This window comes from Nanorana parkeri, unplaced genomic scaffold (genome assembly GCF_000935625.1).
Source record: "Nanorana parkeri isolate BGI_ZX_2015 unplaced genomic scaffold, ASM93562v1 scaffold11, whole genome shotgun sequence".
NCBI lineage: Eukaryota > Metazoa > Chordata > Amphibia > Anura > Dicroglossidae > Nanorana > Nanorana parkeri.
Genome location: NW_017306279.1, coordinates 2,072,162 through 2,090,554, shown reverse-complemented (window position 1 = coordinate 2,090,554; position 18,393 = coordinate 2,072,162). Strand labels below are relative to the sequence as shown.

General features: G+C 37.9%; 1 protein-coding gene across 1 annotated transcript in view; it reads right to left on the bottom strand.

The window, feature by feature from the left end:
- WDPCP (WD repeat containing planar cell polarity effector) overlaps nucleotides 1-18,393 on the bottom strand; it is a 249,435-nt gene that overhangs the window by 91,659 nt on the left and 139,383 nt on the right. Inside the window, exons 13-14 of the mRNA XM_018555708.1 lie at nucleotides 9,023-9,086; nucleotides 679-781 (exon numbers count right to left, since the gene is read on the bottom strand). Of these exons, the coding sequence (XP_018411210.1) occupies nucleotides 679-781; nucleotides 9,023-9,086 (167 nt within the window). The remainder of the gene's footprint in view (nucleotides 1-678; nucleotides 782-9,022; nucleotides 9,087-18,393) is intronic.

The following is an 18,393-nucleotide window of genomic DNA, read 5'->3' as shown; positions in this document are numbered from 1 at the left end:
TACCCTTTCTATGAATAATACAGTAACGCTATTGATACGAAAGTAATGTACTAAATCCAGTTCATAACTTCTTACTTAGAAGTTCATAACTTATTCACTAGTCAGATTTAGTCTTCTAAGGGACGTGCTTGGGAGGAACAGCTCCACTATTCTTTGTATGGCACTTGACACATCTGGCTTTGCACTATACTACAAGGCAGGCATTAATTGGCATAATAATTATTATTTTTAGCTGAAATAGCAATCTTCCACTCTGCTATAGTTGGATGTTTGATAGAGTTTACTTTTACGATAAGATATAAACAGCAAAATATGGGATGCTTCAAAATTCAATAATATTAAAATGAATCTGTTAAATTGATACATATTAAACACTTAGTTAAAAGTAACTTAAAATGAACATACAAAGTTCTACACAGCCTAAAGTAACATTGGAATGTACAAATTATCATTATACTACCAACGCTATATATTTTTTTTTACATTTCTCTTTATTCAAAGTAAAACTGTTATATGTGAAGTCAGGGATCGCCAGGTGGTTTTTGAAGCTTATCTCTGCTAATTCTTTTTTTCCTTAGAAATGAACCAATAACCCCCCGCATTTATAACGTTGCAGCGGTACAGAAAAAGTATTGATTCAAAAAAAAAAGAAGCTTTTTAAATAGCATTAATTCTTACCAACTCCAGCGTTTATTGATTCTGCATCTATTTCTTTAGCCTTTTTCTCTGCCACTTTAGCTAGCGCCAATTCACCCTTATCTAGTGCAAGGTAATGGATGTCCTTTGGAAATAAAGCAAAATAAAAGATTAATCTAAAATGAATCTTGGACACACAACAAAGAAGAATTTCAAAGAAAGGGAATCTTTTATTGCCCAGATCACAGAACATAGACAGGACTGATGAACCCACTGTTACGTTTTAATTTACTCAATTTTCATTCTTCCTCCATGCAAATGTATCATCTTACGAGCACCTTATCTCAAGCCAGGCAATCAAACACATTTCAGGAAGTAAAAAGCATATATTTTACTCGCCAGCTTATGCGGAAATTTCTGACCAACCTATGCCTTTGAAAAGTCAACTGCTGAAAACGGTAATTTTTGACAAAGGGACCTTTGAATATACATATATCCAAAATATGCCGTTTCAGTGACTTTTAACTGTGCACCTATAATGGCTTCACTACAGAGCAGGCACATTAATCATTGATGTCATTCTGTTTTAACAACTTTGTATTATTTCATTGAAATATGCAAAAGTTGTAATTGAGAGGTAGCAATTTTAAGTCCTTATCCATATCAAATGGGGCATATTTTGTAGGACTAACTTAATAAAAAAGTTGCAAATCCGAGTTAGGACACTTGTCTTTTCAAAAACAGGCATTCAAAAATAATCTATTTTACTGTAGAGTCATCACTGAACCTTAAATGATTTAGTGGTGTAAATGACAGGAAAACCCTTCTTATGCCAGTTTGGAAGCATTCGCGCAGTGTTAGTGGCGACTTAGGGTTGCATAAAAAATTTGCAATCTTTTAATAAATTCAGCGGTTGGTGTAGAAATTCATGTGAGATCATGGCTACATGGTCATTAAGTGTTTAACACTTTTGCATTCAGATTCTAAGTTTAATTTCTACCTAGGGTATTATGTGTAAGGAGTTGGTATGGGTTTCCCCTAGGTGCTTCAGTTTCCTCCCACAAATAAAAACAGATTCTTGCTACAGGCCAGAGGCTGGAAGAATCCAGTGAGCCACTGCACTTTTAATGGATTCACATGAGGCTCACTGAACTACATGGCCCATGTGTCTTTGGGACTCCAGTGACTTTGATGCACGGTTCCATAGGCAGTGACAGTGGTGTTCTTTGTTCTTTTGTCACTGCCCACATTGTAATAAATCAGAGCCGCTTTTGCAGACTTTGATGTGTGTTGTTGGTCTCCAATATCGCGATATTGCATATTATTTGAGCCCACTGGTTAATGGTGAAAGCAGGTGATTTGCATCTGCATTCCAAATTTATTTCCACGACATGCACCTACAATGGAAACTGGTTACTGGGGGTTTAAAGCACATACTGGAGGGACTGGTCACTGTATGTTTAATTCTGATAGACTGGAGACTAATCCCTGACGGTCAATGCAGACTGAGGGTCAATGCAATGTGGAGACTGCTCACTGAAGGGTTACTGCTCACTGAAGGGTTAATGCAAATGCTGTAAAGTATGATGACTGAGGAGTTAAAGCACAATTGGCACTAATGTGCAAACTGACTAATGAGCTTTGTGTACATGAGGGGCCATCTATCTGCTGCCAGAAAGACCAATGTGTGTGCAGGGGTGGAATACCACTAGTACAACATGCCCTGCTTAGCTAAATTAAATACTAGAGAAACTAAACTAAAGAAACTAAAAGTGACAATCCGGCTTTATGCTATTTCTAATATATTATAAAAAGACACAGATATTGCAGTAGGGTGTTCATTACATGAGCTGCAGCAGTAGACATGACACAGCTATGTTACTGGGGTGTTTACCTTGGGAATGGGTTGGATATAGTTGCACCAGTTAAGTGTTCACATTACAGCATATAACAATCAGCATCTATTTCACAACTGTTTACAATACTAGTTGCTACAGCAATAGATTGGATACGAACAAACATTGTACAAGAACTATATTGAGCAGCAATACTTATGAGTCATTCTACTCTCTTGCTGCTGGTAAGGCCACTTCTCTGCTTTTTGCTGGCCATTAAATTTACAGATGGTGCGACCAAGCATAACTAAAGCAGAGAGCTTCACCAGGTTGTTAAAAACGATTCTATTTATCAAAAAATTAGAATTAACTACTACAGATGATACTGATTTCCCTGTCTGCGTGCATAACCTATGAATGGTTTGAAGTTCAAAGAGAACCTTCACTGCATATGCTGCATCACACATATATATTGTACACACACATATTACAGGAATGAAATGATGACACCATTAAAGTGTGAGTAAATGTACAACAGTTCATTATGAAGTGAAGATTATAAGACAATCAGGAAGTCTGGCCACAAGACTGGTGCTGTTTAATGAATGCCAGGCATGCCAAGGTGATGACCATCTGCATAAGCTGCATGTTAAAGGAAGGAATTAAAGGCTATTAGCACTGAGTGACATGAGACACACCTTGTAACTGATAAATGTCACAGTGATTTATTACAAAAAATATATAAACAGAATAGTATTACATATCTTTGAACAACACCAGGACAAATAACTGTAGAAGTCTGTATCTTCTTACGGTATGTACAGTATGTTGTCAGCTGACAGATTTGCGAAAGACTCAGTACTAAGTAACAGAAAAACTGCATATTATAATATACTGTATAAAACTAATTCATTTAGATAAACCTTAACCTAAGATTGAGCTTTTGTCTTTTGCCATTCATCCCCTGAAACCCTATTCTGCTACAAATCTATAAATCAAAATATTTCCTCTATTTTCCTATAAAAACTTTTAAATCGGCCTTCAGATTCTAACTATCCACTAACATATAATAAATAACAACATCATTTCTCATTATACGGGAAAAAGTCAGTTTTTATAGTCATTCAGGATCTTAATGCAAGCCTCTCAAAAAGTAATCACTGTAATCTTGTAATATGAATATCTTACAAATCAAATGAAAAAAACATTTGTAAAATGAAAAAAAAAAAAAAACACGGTATAATTACATTTTAAATGCCTGGACACTTACTAACTGAAAATAAGTGTCTTATGGCCTCCCAAAACATCCTTAGTTGTCTTTATTTACATTATTAATACTTATAATTAAATGTTTCTGTGTCTATTTAAAAAACATTTTTAAAAACACATTAGACATTGGCATATAATAGACACTTTCAGTAAACATTTTGCAAAATCATCTATCACCAATAACGAATAATTGCAAAAAAACAAGCAAGGCATTTGAACAATGTGTAACAAGCAGACCCATGTATTAAAGGTACTGGGGGGAATTTATCAAAACTGGAGCAGACAAAATCTGGAGCAGTTGCACAACCAATTAGCTTTTCTCTATAGTTTGTTCAGTTAGGATTTGAAAATGAAAGAGAGAAACCGATTGGTTGCCATGCACAGCTGCTCCAGATTTTGTCTGCTCCCGTTTTGACAAACCCCCCTTAATGTATATTTTTTTTTATTATTAATCAGTTGTTTTGTTTAGTCAAGTAAATGTTAAATATTACATATTTATCCCTTGCAGCTAGAAGATTGCAAGCTCCAAATAAGAGGACAAGCTTTGTCCAGCTTGTTCTATAGCTGTGGTGTGCAAAAGACCTGAGTAGCAGGGAGGTCAGATTGCATAGTCTTTAGAGTGAGTCACATATTAGAGTAACAATATATACCCCCGTTTCCCCGAAAATAAGACCTACCCCGAACGTAAAACCTAGCACTATTTTTCAAGATTCCTGTAATATAAGACCTACCACGAAAATAAGACCTAGTTTGGTGGTAGCATGTGAGGGGGAACTTGCAGGAGAGATGGTATCAGCCTGCAGGGACATACTGTATTAAGGGGATGACAGGGGACTCCCTCCAGAGAGCACAGTGACAGGGAGCACTCCAGTACCATACTTCACAAACTGCTGTCCCCCTGAAGGCACTGCTTAATGTAATGGTACTGCACTGTAATGTGTACCGGTAAATGGTACCGTACTTTACCGCACTGTCCACTGTCTGATGTCCCCACTGCTGCACCGCTGGTAAAGTCAGCCGGTGCTGTAGAAAGCAAGGCTGCGGCGGCGGAGGGAGCAGAGCCGCATTAGCCGATACTTCCTCTATAGCGCCAGTTACTGTGACAGGCGGAGTGATACCAGTCACTGGATGAACTCTGTATTTATTGTTTATTTGTGAAATAAAGACACAGAATACTGTGTTGTATTTTAATGAATATAAGTGAAAAGGTCTGAATTATATAATGATAAACAACATGGCTGCTAAACAATACAAGACCCTTGAGTTTATGTGACGGTCTGTCATCATGTATCTCCAATCCTGGCTGCTATTGCAAATCTGCACTGATGCTCTGTGTTACCTTCATGTGTCTTGCCAGCAAGCCTGCTGTGAGGATGTGTGTTGCAATTGAGTATTTGAAGAGATCAGTGCTTACTCCATTCACTTAATCATGCTATAAGTGACAGAGCCCATGAGCACTACAGACATGATATTGAGGCATTTCAGTTACACTTCTATATAGCAATTTTATTTCCGTTGCACTAACAAATCTGTGCACCCAAAAGTGATACCCTGTGTAGTATAAAACAGTAAGGCACTACCTCCGAGTGACAGACTATGTAATATTATAGAAGTACTATAACAGACATCTTTGATGCTTACATAAGCTTATTGGTGTTTGTTGCTGCTCAGATGACGTTTCATGCGTTAAGAGTTTTTTTCGAACTACAAGCTTTTAGCTACAATCGACAGAACGCTTATGTGTGAACAGGGGCCATTAAAAGCAATGGGATTCCTCCTGTTAAATGTCGTGGCGCTTAAGTATTCAAGCTGCAAAGCACAGGTGTGAATAGGGCCTTCAAGGAATAGGCACATGTTGCTGGTTTTCATTATAAGTGGAACTTGGTGGACTGACATTGCCCCTGCTGTCGTGGATACTCCAACAGCAAGATATCTGCAATTCCTGACTCTCTTCCCGAGTTGAGGTTGTTCCTACCCATCTTGTTGTATTTTCCATAATATACAGTAAATTAAAAATCCAACAAAGAGTGAGAGACCCTCATCGTGAACCAGCAAATGTCCAGATGCAGGAATTAAAGCACAGAAATCTAAGCAACAAAGTACCTGAAATATCTAATAAGCTGACAGGTTGTTTAACTCTCCAGTATCTATCAAATACGGAAATATAAAGTGGGTGGGGCAGACCATTTAAACAGGTTTTGAATTTAATGGAGCTCAAATGTTGGAGCTCCAATGTTGCTGGACCTACACATACATTTAACTTTAATACGAACCCCATTAGGCTGATTTACTAAAGGAGTTGAGAATCTTCACACAATAAATTGCATAAATGATTGCATGGCTTTACTTATCCAACTTTGTGCAGATGAAATGAGTAAACAGAAATTTGCTTGTCACATGATTAGACAATTGCAATTAATATTTACAGAATTTATTGTGTGAAGATTCTTAACTCCTCAAGGCAGAAGTAAAGTGAGGGTGGAAAATAAAAGAAAGCCCTGAGGAGCTTTTAGCCATAATGTGCTAGTATGCTTACATCTGCACCCTGGTCTTCTTCTGGGTTTCAAATCTTTGGGCCTGATGACACATGCACACATGAGTTACTTCATCTCAGCATGCCATGCCTGCGCACCGAACTGCGCGTGTACGACTGAGAGTACAGGAAAATAAATATTGCTGACAGGCAGCAAGAAGCTATTATTGCAGAAGAGACTTATACAGTCTCTTCTGGCACAAAAAGCCTGGTGGACGGCCATTTTTATTTTTCCCCTCTTTATTCCACTTTAAGTAAATCAGCCTCTATGTCTCGGCAGTACAAAGGCAAGTGGCTCTTGATGTCTTTTTAGAATTATTGTTAATCAACAATATTTGTACATAGGGCTGCTATATTTGACTTTTAAATACATGTGTTTATGCACATTTTTTTTGTATTCTACATTAGGTTTATATACAATTGTTGTTAATTTTTCTTGCAAAGTGATTGAGAACCTTTCCAAATAAATATTTTGCGTGGTGCAGGCACAGGGCCCGTTTCATCTAGGTAACTAGCACATAGGAATTCATGGGATTTATACTGTTAATGCAATTTCATACAGTAAAACGAATGTGTTTTACTGCAGGAAAATGCACTATGGTGAGCAGCTCTTCAAGCAGCACAGTGATCAGACTTTACAGTCTTTCTCTTTCAGACAGCCTGAAAACAAATCTTTTTGTGTAATTGGTATTATTACAGAAGTCATGTTGAAATTAGGATAACTGCAAGATGTCTAACATAAAATATCTAGAAGCAGAATCTATAATCATATATGTATACATCATAATAAAAAAATATGTAAATTGTAAATGTTTACCAAAAATGATCTCTGGTAAACATAACATTAAAAATGCAACATTTAAAGCCACTGAACATCACCGTCGTCCTTTAGAATCATAGGTGTAAACAAAGTCTTAGCAGAGATAACACTTTAAAAAGTAGGCAAAAATATAAAAGAGTTTTAAAGAAAGCACAAACACTAGCAGAAGTACAGAACATTCCACTCTCAAAAAATACGCTGAAATCATACCGTATGCAGTATTTAAATTGCAATGAAGAACACTTTGGCTATTACTGCTTTATTAAAGGAAATAACAGATTGGTTTCCATTGGGTCTCTTTCATGCAATTAGTGGTTACATTCTAAATCCTAGAAAGCAAAGGTTTCTAGTTAAACTTAACTAATAATTTAAACTGCCAGACCAATCCAATGGGACAAGTGCCTTCATAGGATAAACATTATTAGCATCTACTGTTAATAACTCCATTAAAGCCCATAATGTGTTCATTATGTAAAAGAGGAAAGCAAACACATTCCTGAAGAGGTTTTGTAATGGTTTATAGCCTATTGTTATTCAGAAGCCCGTACAGTTGGCTGCATAACAGTAACATGCTGGGTGCGAAAGAGCAGCACTGTTGGTCTATCCATTTAATCTTAATAGGGGCATTATTCAGTGGGGTCCTCTGAAACAAGAGCCCCATGTGGACCTTGGTTAATTTGACTTCTGTAGCTAATTCAAAAGGAGGGACAAAAAGAAGAAAAATTGTAAAACCTCTAGAGGTTCATGTTGGCATTGTTCTACAGAAGTCTACAAAATCCGACACTTCATGGGTGGTATCAGGTACCTTAGAAAATTGGTACAGCTGAGGACACTGAATTTGTTGACGGTAAAATGTACCAGCTGTTCCCATACAACAATATTATAGACTAAAGCAAAGTTTAGGAGAACATGGTCTATCAACCCTCTGGAACTAAGGCAGCAGATGGAAACCTTCATTAGAACCTAAAATGGAATTTAAATTTTACCCTCACTGAAAGGTAAATTTAAATTCTACCTACATTAACATTTAAAATGTATGATATTAACCAAAGTAGCTATAAAATGAAAGAAGTAGAAATAGGAAGATCCTTGTACTGCAGGCCATCCACAACAGCTTCCTTTCCAGCAAGGTAAACAGCACAGTAATGACACCACCAGATCTCTTTCCAAATATCAAAAGACAAGCAAAGGCAGCAGACCCAGGGATCTTGCACTGCAGATATACAAATTTGAGTCTCAAGGCACAGGAAGTGCCTGGGATTTTGCACTGCAGATACATAATTTGAGTCTCAAGGCACTGGACGTGCCTGGGATCTTGCACTGCAGATATACAATTTAATTCTCAAGGCACAGGAAGTGCCTGGGATTTTGCACCGCAGATAAATAATTTGAGTCTCAATGCACAGGAAGTGCCTGGGATCTTGCACTGCAGGTATACAAATTTGAGTCTCAAGGCACGGGAAGAGCACTGCTATTTTTCAGGAAGAATTACATTTTTCAAAATAATGCTTAGGGACAATTCACACTAATAAATGTCCCTTATAAGACAGCAAATCCTCACTTTTTGAATGTAGGCCGACTTTAAACCTTATAAAGACTTCAGTAGAGAGAACTCCAAAGCCACAATGAGGTCAAATGATAAGTACCTACATTTTTATTGAATCTTTATAAACTCCTCTGAAAAATTGGCCTGTCTATAGTCAATGTTATTGCCTTGCAAGAGACAGTAACGACCGAGGAAGGTGTAAATACCAAGGAACTCTTGCAACTGGAAACTTTTAAAAATATAAGAGGCCAAGAGACGATTGATCCAACCACTGAAATATAATGTTTTGGTGCAGCTGACTTATACCAATCTGTAAGTACACGCCAGATGGATTTCAACAAATTAAAATCTAAAAACCCCCAAAATTATTAATTTAGGATTACCATAAAAAGGTCACGGGCACCAATGTCTACTGCAAGTAGGAACGCCTTTTCAAATCTCTGGTGCCTGCAAATAAAGAAACATTGTGGTTAATATTGCAGAATTACAGTATATACAAAGAAAATATGGCCAGACATTCCTAAAAATGCAAAGCTTTAGTGAGAATGTTTTCCTCAAACTGTATAGAACGTTACTTTTTCTAAAATTATTTTAGAACAATTTATTTGCAATGTTTACAGGTATTTTGTAACCAATTTAACACTACAAGGGGTGTGCTTTCAGCCTATAACTTTGCTCTATGTTTACAACATTTGCATACATTTCTGCATCACGAACACAAGTTATATTGTACAGCTTTTAAAGCAAACCTGTCATAAGGGAAATATAGACACTATCATTACTAACCTTCTGAAAATGCCTAATGCCTTGCTGTCATGTTAATCTTCTTAATTTAGTATTCACTTTAATTATCAGTCAGTTGAAAATTAAATTCTTGTTAACTTATTTCATCCGCACATAACTGGGTATTTAAAGTGAACAGGAATTTGCTTTTCTTATCATTGGATAATTCAAGTAAATATTCACACAATGTATTGAGGGACAAGTATCAGCTCCTTTAGTAAATAAGCCTCTGAGTCACTGGGGGTTGATTTACTAAAGGCAAAGTAATTTTCAAAGGAAATTTTTACTTTGCAAGGGAATTTTCCCTTATCTTAGTGAAGGTGATGACAATTCACTTTACAAATAAGGATACCCAATCATGTAGAAGGAAAATATTTAAAAAAATTCTAACACATGAATTTCACGGTGGAAGTCAGCAGATCTTAACCTCATTCACTAAGCTAAAGGAAAATTCCCTGAACAGCCTATTTGCCTTTAGTAAATCAACCCTCTGGCTAAAAACAAATATACAACCCCAATTTCCAAAAAGTTGGGACACTGTGTAAAGTCTATATAAAAACAGAATGCAATGATTTGCAAATCTCATAAACTCATATTTTATTCACAACAGAAATCATATCAAATGTTTAAACTTAGAAAATGTACAATGTCAAGAAAAAATAAGGTAGCTTTGAAAATGATGGCAGCAACAAGTCTCAAAAAATTTGGAACAGGGCAACAAAAAGCTGACAAAGTAAGTGGTACTAACAAGGAAGAGCTGGAAGAACATTTTGCAACTAATAAAGTGAATTGGCAACAGTTCAGTAGCATGATTGAGTATAAAAAGAGCATCTTAGAGAGCCAGAGTGTCTCAGAAGTAAAGATAGGCAGAGATTCACCAATCTGTGACTAAAACTTGTTGAACAATTTCAGAATAATGTTCCTCAATGTACAATTGCAAAGACTAAATATATCATCATCTACTGTACATAATATCATGAAAAGATTCAGAGAATCTATGTGTAAGGGACAAGGCTGAAACGCAATATTGGATGCCTGTGATCTTTGGGCCCTCGGACAGTACTGCATTAAAAACATTGATTAGAAACATGATTCTGTGATGGACATTACTGCATGGGCTCAGGAATACTCCCAAAAATCACTGCCTGTTAACACATTTCGTCGTGCCATCCAAAAATGCAAGTCAAAGCTCTATTATTCAAAGAAGAAGCCATATCTGAACATTTTGAAGAAACACCACGTCTTCTCTGGGCCAAAGCTCATTTAAAATGGTCTGTCGCAAAGTGAAATACTGTTTTGTGGTCAGACGAATCAAAATCTAACAATCTTTTTGGTAACTATGGGTGCTGCATCATCCAGGCTAAACAGGAGAGGGACCTTCCGGCTTGTTATCAGCGCTTAGTTCAAAAACCTGCATCTCTGATGGTATGGAGGTGCATTACTGCATATGGAATGGGCAGCTTGCACATCTAGAAATGCCCCATCAATGATAAAATATATATCCAGGTTTTAGAGAACCATATGCTCCCACCCATGCGGCAGGACAATGCTAAACCTCATCAGATGCATGGCTCCATAGTAGAAGAGTCCGGGTGCTTAACTGGCCTTTCACCAATTGAAAATATTTGGCGCATCTTGAAGCAAAAAATACGACAAAGAAGACCCAGGACTGTTGAGCAGTTAGAATCCAATATCAATTTTGTCCCAGTGAAAATCATAATTTTAAGACAACATTTGACATTGAAAATTATCAGATTGATATGGCTAAGTTTATAATTTGTGTTATGGAATCTGAGTTTTGGCCAATTAAAACAATCCAGGATTCAGTCATGACAGTGAGATTCCTAAGCAGCTGCAGCCAGGTTGCACTTTGTAACTGAAAACAGTTTTTAATTTCTATGATAGAGTTGCTAGTAAGGAGGGTAAGGTAGGGGAGTGGCTTTGCCACCAATGTGCTTTAAAGCAGACCTTTACCCATATCTTCAAAATAACACACCTTTAGAGATGTTTAGTAATGATAATCTACAAACACATCCTTCTAGATAATTGCCGACTTTGTATTCTTTGCATACCTTATTTTTCTTTTCTTCCCCAGTCTCCTGACAGTGGCCATGTTTACTAAGGGCAGATTCATAACTCTCCTTTCACTTTCTGGATTTCTGGTACATGTGACTAGACATGTGACTAGGACATGTGACCATGCACATCATCTCAGGGGAGGAAAATGCCTTTCCCTGAGATCTTGTGAGATTACAGATAAGATTTCCCAGCAATGCTCTTCTGATGACAATGATATCCCAGTGCGCATTGCTTTGGCAAACTGAAGTAATTTGCCCTTTCAAAGCAGGAAGTGAATGCTCTGTCTATGTTATTATTATTCATCATACATAGAGGGATGCATTAGTAGAATTTTATTTTTGAGTGGAAAGCTCCACTTTACATGTATTTCCACTTTTGCAGTCAAATTTATGAAAACCCCCACAATATGTTTGTTATGTGTTCCCATTCACAGAACATATCTAAAAATATTATTTTTGGAGCATACCTTTGAAGAGACTGCAAGCTACTCTGAGCAAATAAAGTGAGTCCATCCCAATACAAATCTGGGGATACCTTGATTTTCCCGTTATTAACATACTGTACAATGCAGAAACGAAGCTTTTAGATCTTTAACCCTTTTTTAGGACAGGAAGTGTTCAAATCTAGTTTACAACTGTTAATTTGATCAGGCAGCACAGTAGAAGCAAGGTTAACTATTGCAAACATTAACTCCACAGCCCCTGTATATTTTATGGGGGTCAAATTTAGTGACGACAGAAGCACCTCATTTAAATTTCCTATTTAGACCACACATTTTACCTGAACAAGCAAAGGTACTCCTGTGTCTGTGCATATGCATTTATATACCACTGCTCAAGAAAAAAACAGTGCTCTATATTATTTTATATCTGACAAATCCTCTTTAAGCTGCCTATGAGTGTACTGAACTTCCCTACACTTTCTCGTGTCAGTTCCAAGAGCCCTGACCACATATTTGATGATCCAAAGATGAATGCTGAGAACCAAATACACGCATAGATGCAGCCATTATACAAGCAAATCTTCCTTCTCAACCCTTAGGTTTTAAAGTGACTTATATTTAGAGATAGTATAAAACAGATAGTATAAAACAGCTTCACTTGGCTAACAAAATATATATTATTTTACAATAATTAACTGCCTTATTAAAAAAATCTTTAAATATTAAACAGCAGAATGGCTACTCCGCAAAGACAACAAAGTAGATGCTAACCCAATTCTGCACTTTTCCCTGGGGCTTCTGCTTACATGTCTTTTAGGTAGTAACACCTACGTACACGTCTTCAGCACAGTCTTCATTCTTTGTTGAGAGTATCTTGCTTTTGTGAAAACTAAATCTGTGGAAGAGGAATCTCAAAAGCATGAAATCTCTTAAAGAAGATAAGGGAAATCCCTGTTAAAACCAAGATCAGCTGCTCACTTGGTACAAACATGTCAAGAAAGGAAAGAAAAAAGAAATGGCAGCACAGGCATTAAGTTTAATGATGCATTGCCCGGATCATGGACTTGTTTACCAGTGGCTTTCTCTTCCTCTTTAGCTGAATGACTTTTATACAGTAGGGGATTCAAGATATAGATAGAATAGCAAAAAATGCACACGGCTACATAAATAAGACTTGAGACCTTATTTTGCGTTTACCGCAACTGATTCTTTACTCACTAACCATAAAAGCACATGGCGGTCTTCACGTACGGTCTCCTTAAAATTGGAACTGTTCAAGGGAATCACAGAGGTTCACAGAATACAAATGAAAACATATAGTAAACCTGTACTAAAAGTGTATCTAAACCCAAGAAGAAAAATTTAATATATTGCAGCTTAACAGTAGTTACATATGGTGGCTGCATTAGGTTTCTCTTTCCTGTTCGAGGGTGACAACACTTACTCGCTGCACTCTATTTATGGATGAGCAACCAGAAGATAGGAAGCATGTTAGGACTACATATAAATTGACCCTCTTCTCATTGCTGTAACACAGGAAGAAGTGTTCTCTAATTTACAGAGGTGAACTGGCCACTGCATAGAGTACTAGGAAATTAGAAGCTCACTGGATTTCTGGCAGGACTAACAGGTATTTCTTTGCACGTCTTAAACAGTTTGGATGGTATATTCAGCAGACCAAAAAGGGAACAAATAAGAGCATTTCATTGCCAGAGTTTACATACACTTTTTTTTAAATGAGGGCTAACTTACACTTACCACACGCTAAAATGCTGAGTTTTAACGCTCCGCCCAGTGTGGTGTGTAAGGTCTGGTGGGTTGGAGAGCGGTGGGGTGTAATGTTTCATCTAGGGATGCACCAATACATCGGCCGCCAAAACATATCGGCCCAAAATGGCACTTTTGGCTAAATGCCGAAAGTGCCATTGTTCTGCCTATATAGCGGCGCATCCCTGCTTTCTTTCCTCCCCGCTGGGCGCTGCTCTGTGTCCCAGCGGGGAGGAGAGAAACTGTCACAGGCGGCCGAGCGCTGCGGGAGGAGAGCGCTGTGAGTGGCCGGCATCTCTCCTCTCACACCGCTCAGCCTCCTGTCACAGATCGGTAGAGTGGTGTGTGGGCGGAGACGGCCAGCGCTGTCACAGAAGGCTGAGCTCTCCTCCCCGCACCACTCGCTCAGCCTCCTGTGACAGCGTGTCAGGAAGGAGAGTAAGGTCACTGATCGCTGAGTGTTTGTAAATAATTGAGGACATGGCATGTTGACTATATCCTCAATTATGAATGAATGGGAAGTGATCTACATCACCTCCTGTTCATTCATGATTGTGGTTACAGTAAATATACTATATCCACATGTTATAAATGAACATGAACACTCATAGAGGATTCCTGTTCATTTATAACAGGTGCTGCAGAAAAAGAGATTGAGGGCTCTGTGTTACTTGGGGATAAACACTGACTTCTTAATATTTCCCAGAAGCACCTAAAAGTAAAGTAAAAAATTAAACTATTTCATAAAAATAAATAAATAAAATATAAAAAATGTAAAAATGTATAAAAAATAAATAAAAATAAAATATTTTTTTTTTAAATGTGAAAAAGTTAGAAAAAAAAACATTTTCGGTTTCAGTCTGACATTTTTTTTCCTTTCGGTTTCGTTTCAGTTTAAAAATTTTCATTCCGGTGCACCTCTAGTTTCATTCATTTCTAACATGGACTGAAGGACTCATAAATACTCCAAGAACAAGAGCATATATCAGAACACAATACACAAAGTTATTAAATTCAGTATTACAAAAAGCTTTAAGCCCAATACCGTGCTGTAAATGAAGATAAAGATCAGGATTCATAATTATGCTTCAGAGCATAAGTAACACTAATAACCATAGGAACACCTTAAAGCCATTGCACATATAGTAAATTCCATTAGAGTTCACGGCAATGACCAAAATGATTAATCAGACCGGTGCTAAAACACTGATGCCTTACAGCAACAAAAGAGTGCCAAAAATAAATGTTGTCAGGCTTTACATACTTAAGGCCATTTTTTTCTTACTAACGCTGGTTGCCAGCTATTTAATTAATCATTAATAACGCGGTAACAACACACATACGCACACAACTTTGCCGTGCAAATTTTAAGGCTGCAGGCAAAAAATGACAAAGTTATGAATACAGTGTATATTAGAAATAAGACAGTCTGCGCATTTTCTATGGCTGTAGAAGGTCTGTCTGCAGTCAGGCTCTTACATTTCTTGATTTTCCATTCCTTTATCATTTCACTATGAATTGTACCTTATTTCATCCTCATATGTATAATGTGGAAGAAAAAAATGCATCCAGGAGTTCTGGAGCAATTCAAAGTAGTATACCAGTTATTCACCAGGACAACATAAACAGAGACCCTGCCTGAGACTTCCTTCTCTAATGCATTTCAGCCACAAGGCTGGGCTTACTCGTAGGTGAGGAGCAGCAGATCATGGGTTGTAAAGCCAAAGCTATATTTCTTTTGTTTTGGATAGATTAGAGAAGGGTTAAGCTGCTATTTTTGCTGTCTGTGTCCTACTATGTAGATTACCCTTCACTTCCAGTCTTGGAAACACAACACAAAATAAGAGGAAATCTCACATTTTAGATACCCGTCACCAGGGCCAGATTTCTTACAAGCGGCAGGGAGCAGAGGGGCGACAGGGAGCAGAGGGGCGGCAGGGGTGTGTAATCTCCCAACGCCTGGAACATGAAGTTCCAGGTGCCGGGCGGGTAGTTGTTTTTATACATTTAGCCCTGCTTTGGGCAATCAGGGCTAAATGTACAGCAGGGAAGCTGTTTGTTTGTTTACAAGTGATCTCGGCAACGTCGCCGAGACCACTTGTATGCAGCCTGCTCGTCTGTCCTCCCCCGATGCCCCTCCCTCCCTCCTCCCCTCTTGTCGCTTACCTTTCTCCCCACTGGCCGGAGACCATCTCTTCAGGATGGAGAGCAGTGAACGTCCATTCTCTGCTCTTCTCCGTGTAAACAGTGAGAGAGGAAAGCTGAACTCTCCGCCTTCCCTCTCAGGTGTCACAGGAGTTCCAGCACAATGCTGTGCTAGTGCTCCAGTATTGGAGGTGGCAGGTTCAATAAAGAGAACCTGTCACCTCCAAATGCTGTTAATGCTTGTTCGTTCCTGTGTGATAGCAATAAAGTTAAGTGAAAGAAACAAAAGACTACAAAAAAAAAATCGATAAAAAAATAATTAAAAAAAAGAAATAATAGTTAAATAAAATGATTAAAAAGTAAAAAAATAAGAGAAAATGAAGAAAAAAATAAAATAATAAAAAGTAAAAAAAATAGGATAAAAAATGCAAAAAAAGTAAAAGATGATAAGATAAATAAAAATTGAAAAAATGAAAAAATAAAATAAAAAAAGTAAAGTCATGAAAAGTAAAAAAAAAAGAAGAAAAAAGACAAAAAATTAAAACTAACTCTACCGCCCCCACCATCTGGTTGCCATTCTCTATTTGGGGGAGGGGAGGTTGGCGGAGAGGGGGGCGCATTGAGGAACCTGGCCTTGGGGAGAGTAAATCTGGCCCTCCCTGTCACCAGATCATTTGTCCCCTTTGAATAATTATCCTCACCTTTTGCTCTTGTGACAATTATGGATTTCCCCTTACTTTCCATCTCAGTGACAATAGTCACCAGGACCTATAGAGGGGCGAATCTCTCCAGAAGGCAGACACATACCTAGGGTTGCCACCTTTTCTTCAAGCGAAACCCGAACACTCTAGCGATGCGTGGACATTTTTTGGAGAGAAAGAGTCACAGCTTATTCATATGTAAAAAGCGCCTCACACTCATATGTAAATATCACAGTTGAGCCTATTTTCAGTGGGGGGCCAGTAGCACCTATCTTAATTTTGTTTGCCCCTGTCTGCCCGACATCTTTTGTCCGGGTTTCTGCTGCCATGAAACCCGAACACAGCATTCAAAACCCGAACTTTCCGGTGAATCCCGGACAGGTGGCAACCCTACACATACCCTGTTTCCCTGAAAATAAGACCTACCCCGAAAATAAGACCTAGCACTATTTTTGGGAATTGCTAAAATATAAGACCTACCCCGGAAATAAGACCTAGTTGTTACCATTGCCAGGGCTGGTGGTGGCATAAGGGGGAACTTGAAGAGCCGCGGGAGAGAATTAGCGGTGCCAATGAATGGAAAGGTATGGCACCCCTGATTGCCCTGATCACACTATTCTTAACATTGCCATTTGGATTATTTAATTTGGATTTGCATTTACTTTGGATTGTTATATAATAAAAAATAAAAATAAGACCTACCCCGAAAATAAGACCTAGTGTGTTTTTTTGAGCCCAAAAAAATATAAGACAGTGTCTTATTTTCGGGGAAACATGGTAGCAATATAAACATGGCAAAGGTTTTTTACCTCTTCCCTACTAAAAAGCACTTTAAAGACTCACAAAAATAAAATACAAAAAAAGACAAGTGTTAAGAAGTCAGTGTTCATGTTTATCCCCATGTATTTTTCTCGACTCTGTTTGCCTTTAACTGAAGCTTAAGCAGTAGTCTGACAGGAAACTCCCCCAAAAAGCAACAAAAATACTACTGGTTTCTGAGAGGTTTTTTTAACAGCTAAAACCATCTGCAACATGTTTTTTGATGTGCAGAAGAAAATTGCAAATTTTAGTTAACCAAAACCACATTTTACTACAAGAATATTTCCAAATTTGACGCTGCTGAAAGTCTAGTGTGCATTCAGCCATAGAACCGCATCACATGCTTCCAGATGTGTTTAGGAATCAACTCCAAATGCACCAGGACGCATGAGGGATAAGCCCCGAATCCCAAGAGGGACCCAAGGGGATTTAACGATGTCTATTCTAAATAAAAAACAGGCAAAAGCCAAGCTATGTTCATTAATATAATCCCTGTTAAAGTCACAATACCTCGCTATGATGTATCAGCAAAACATGATATCCTATCAAGAAAAAAACAGTCCTTATTTAAACAATTGTATAATTGGGTAATGAATGCCCTGCGAACCCTAATTATATTGTTCCACACACTACTTATGTGAAATTACCACACCTCATGAAAATATGTAGCATAGAGGATTATGGAAAAAAGGCGTTTTCACAGCATTACATTCAATTCTTGGGAGACAATGGGGTTGATTTACTAAAAGCAGTTAAAAGTCTTTTCCCTTAGCTTAGTGAATGTGCTGAAAATTTCCCTTAACAAGCTTACCCAATCACGTACACGGTAATAAAAAAAACTGTAATTTGGCTTGCACATGATTGGACGATGGAAGTCAGCTGAGCGTCACCTCAATCGTTAAGCTAAGGGTCAGTGTGACGCAAAGTGCAGGGTCAGTGTGACGCAAAGTGCAGGGTCAGTGTGACGCAAAGTGCAGGGTCAGTGTGACGCAAAGTGCAGGGTCAGTGTGACGCAAAG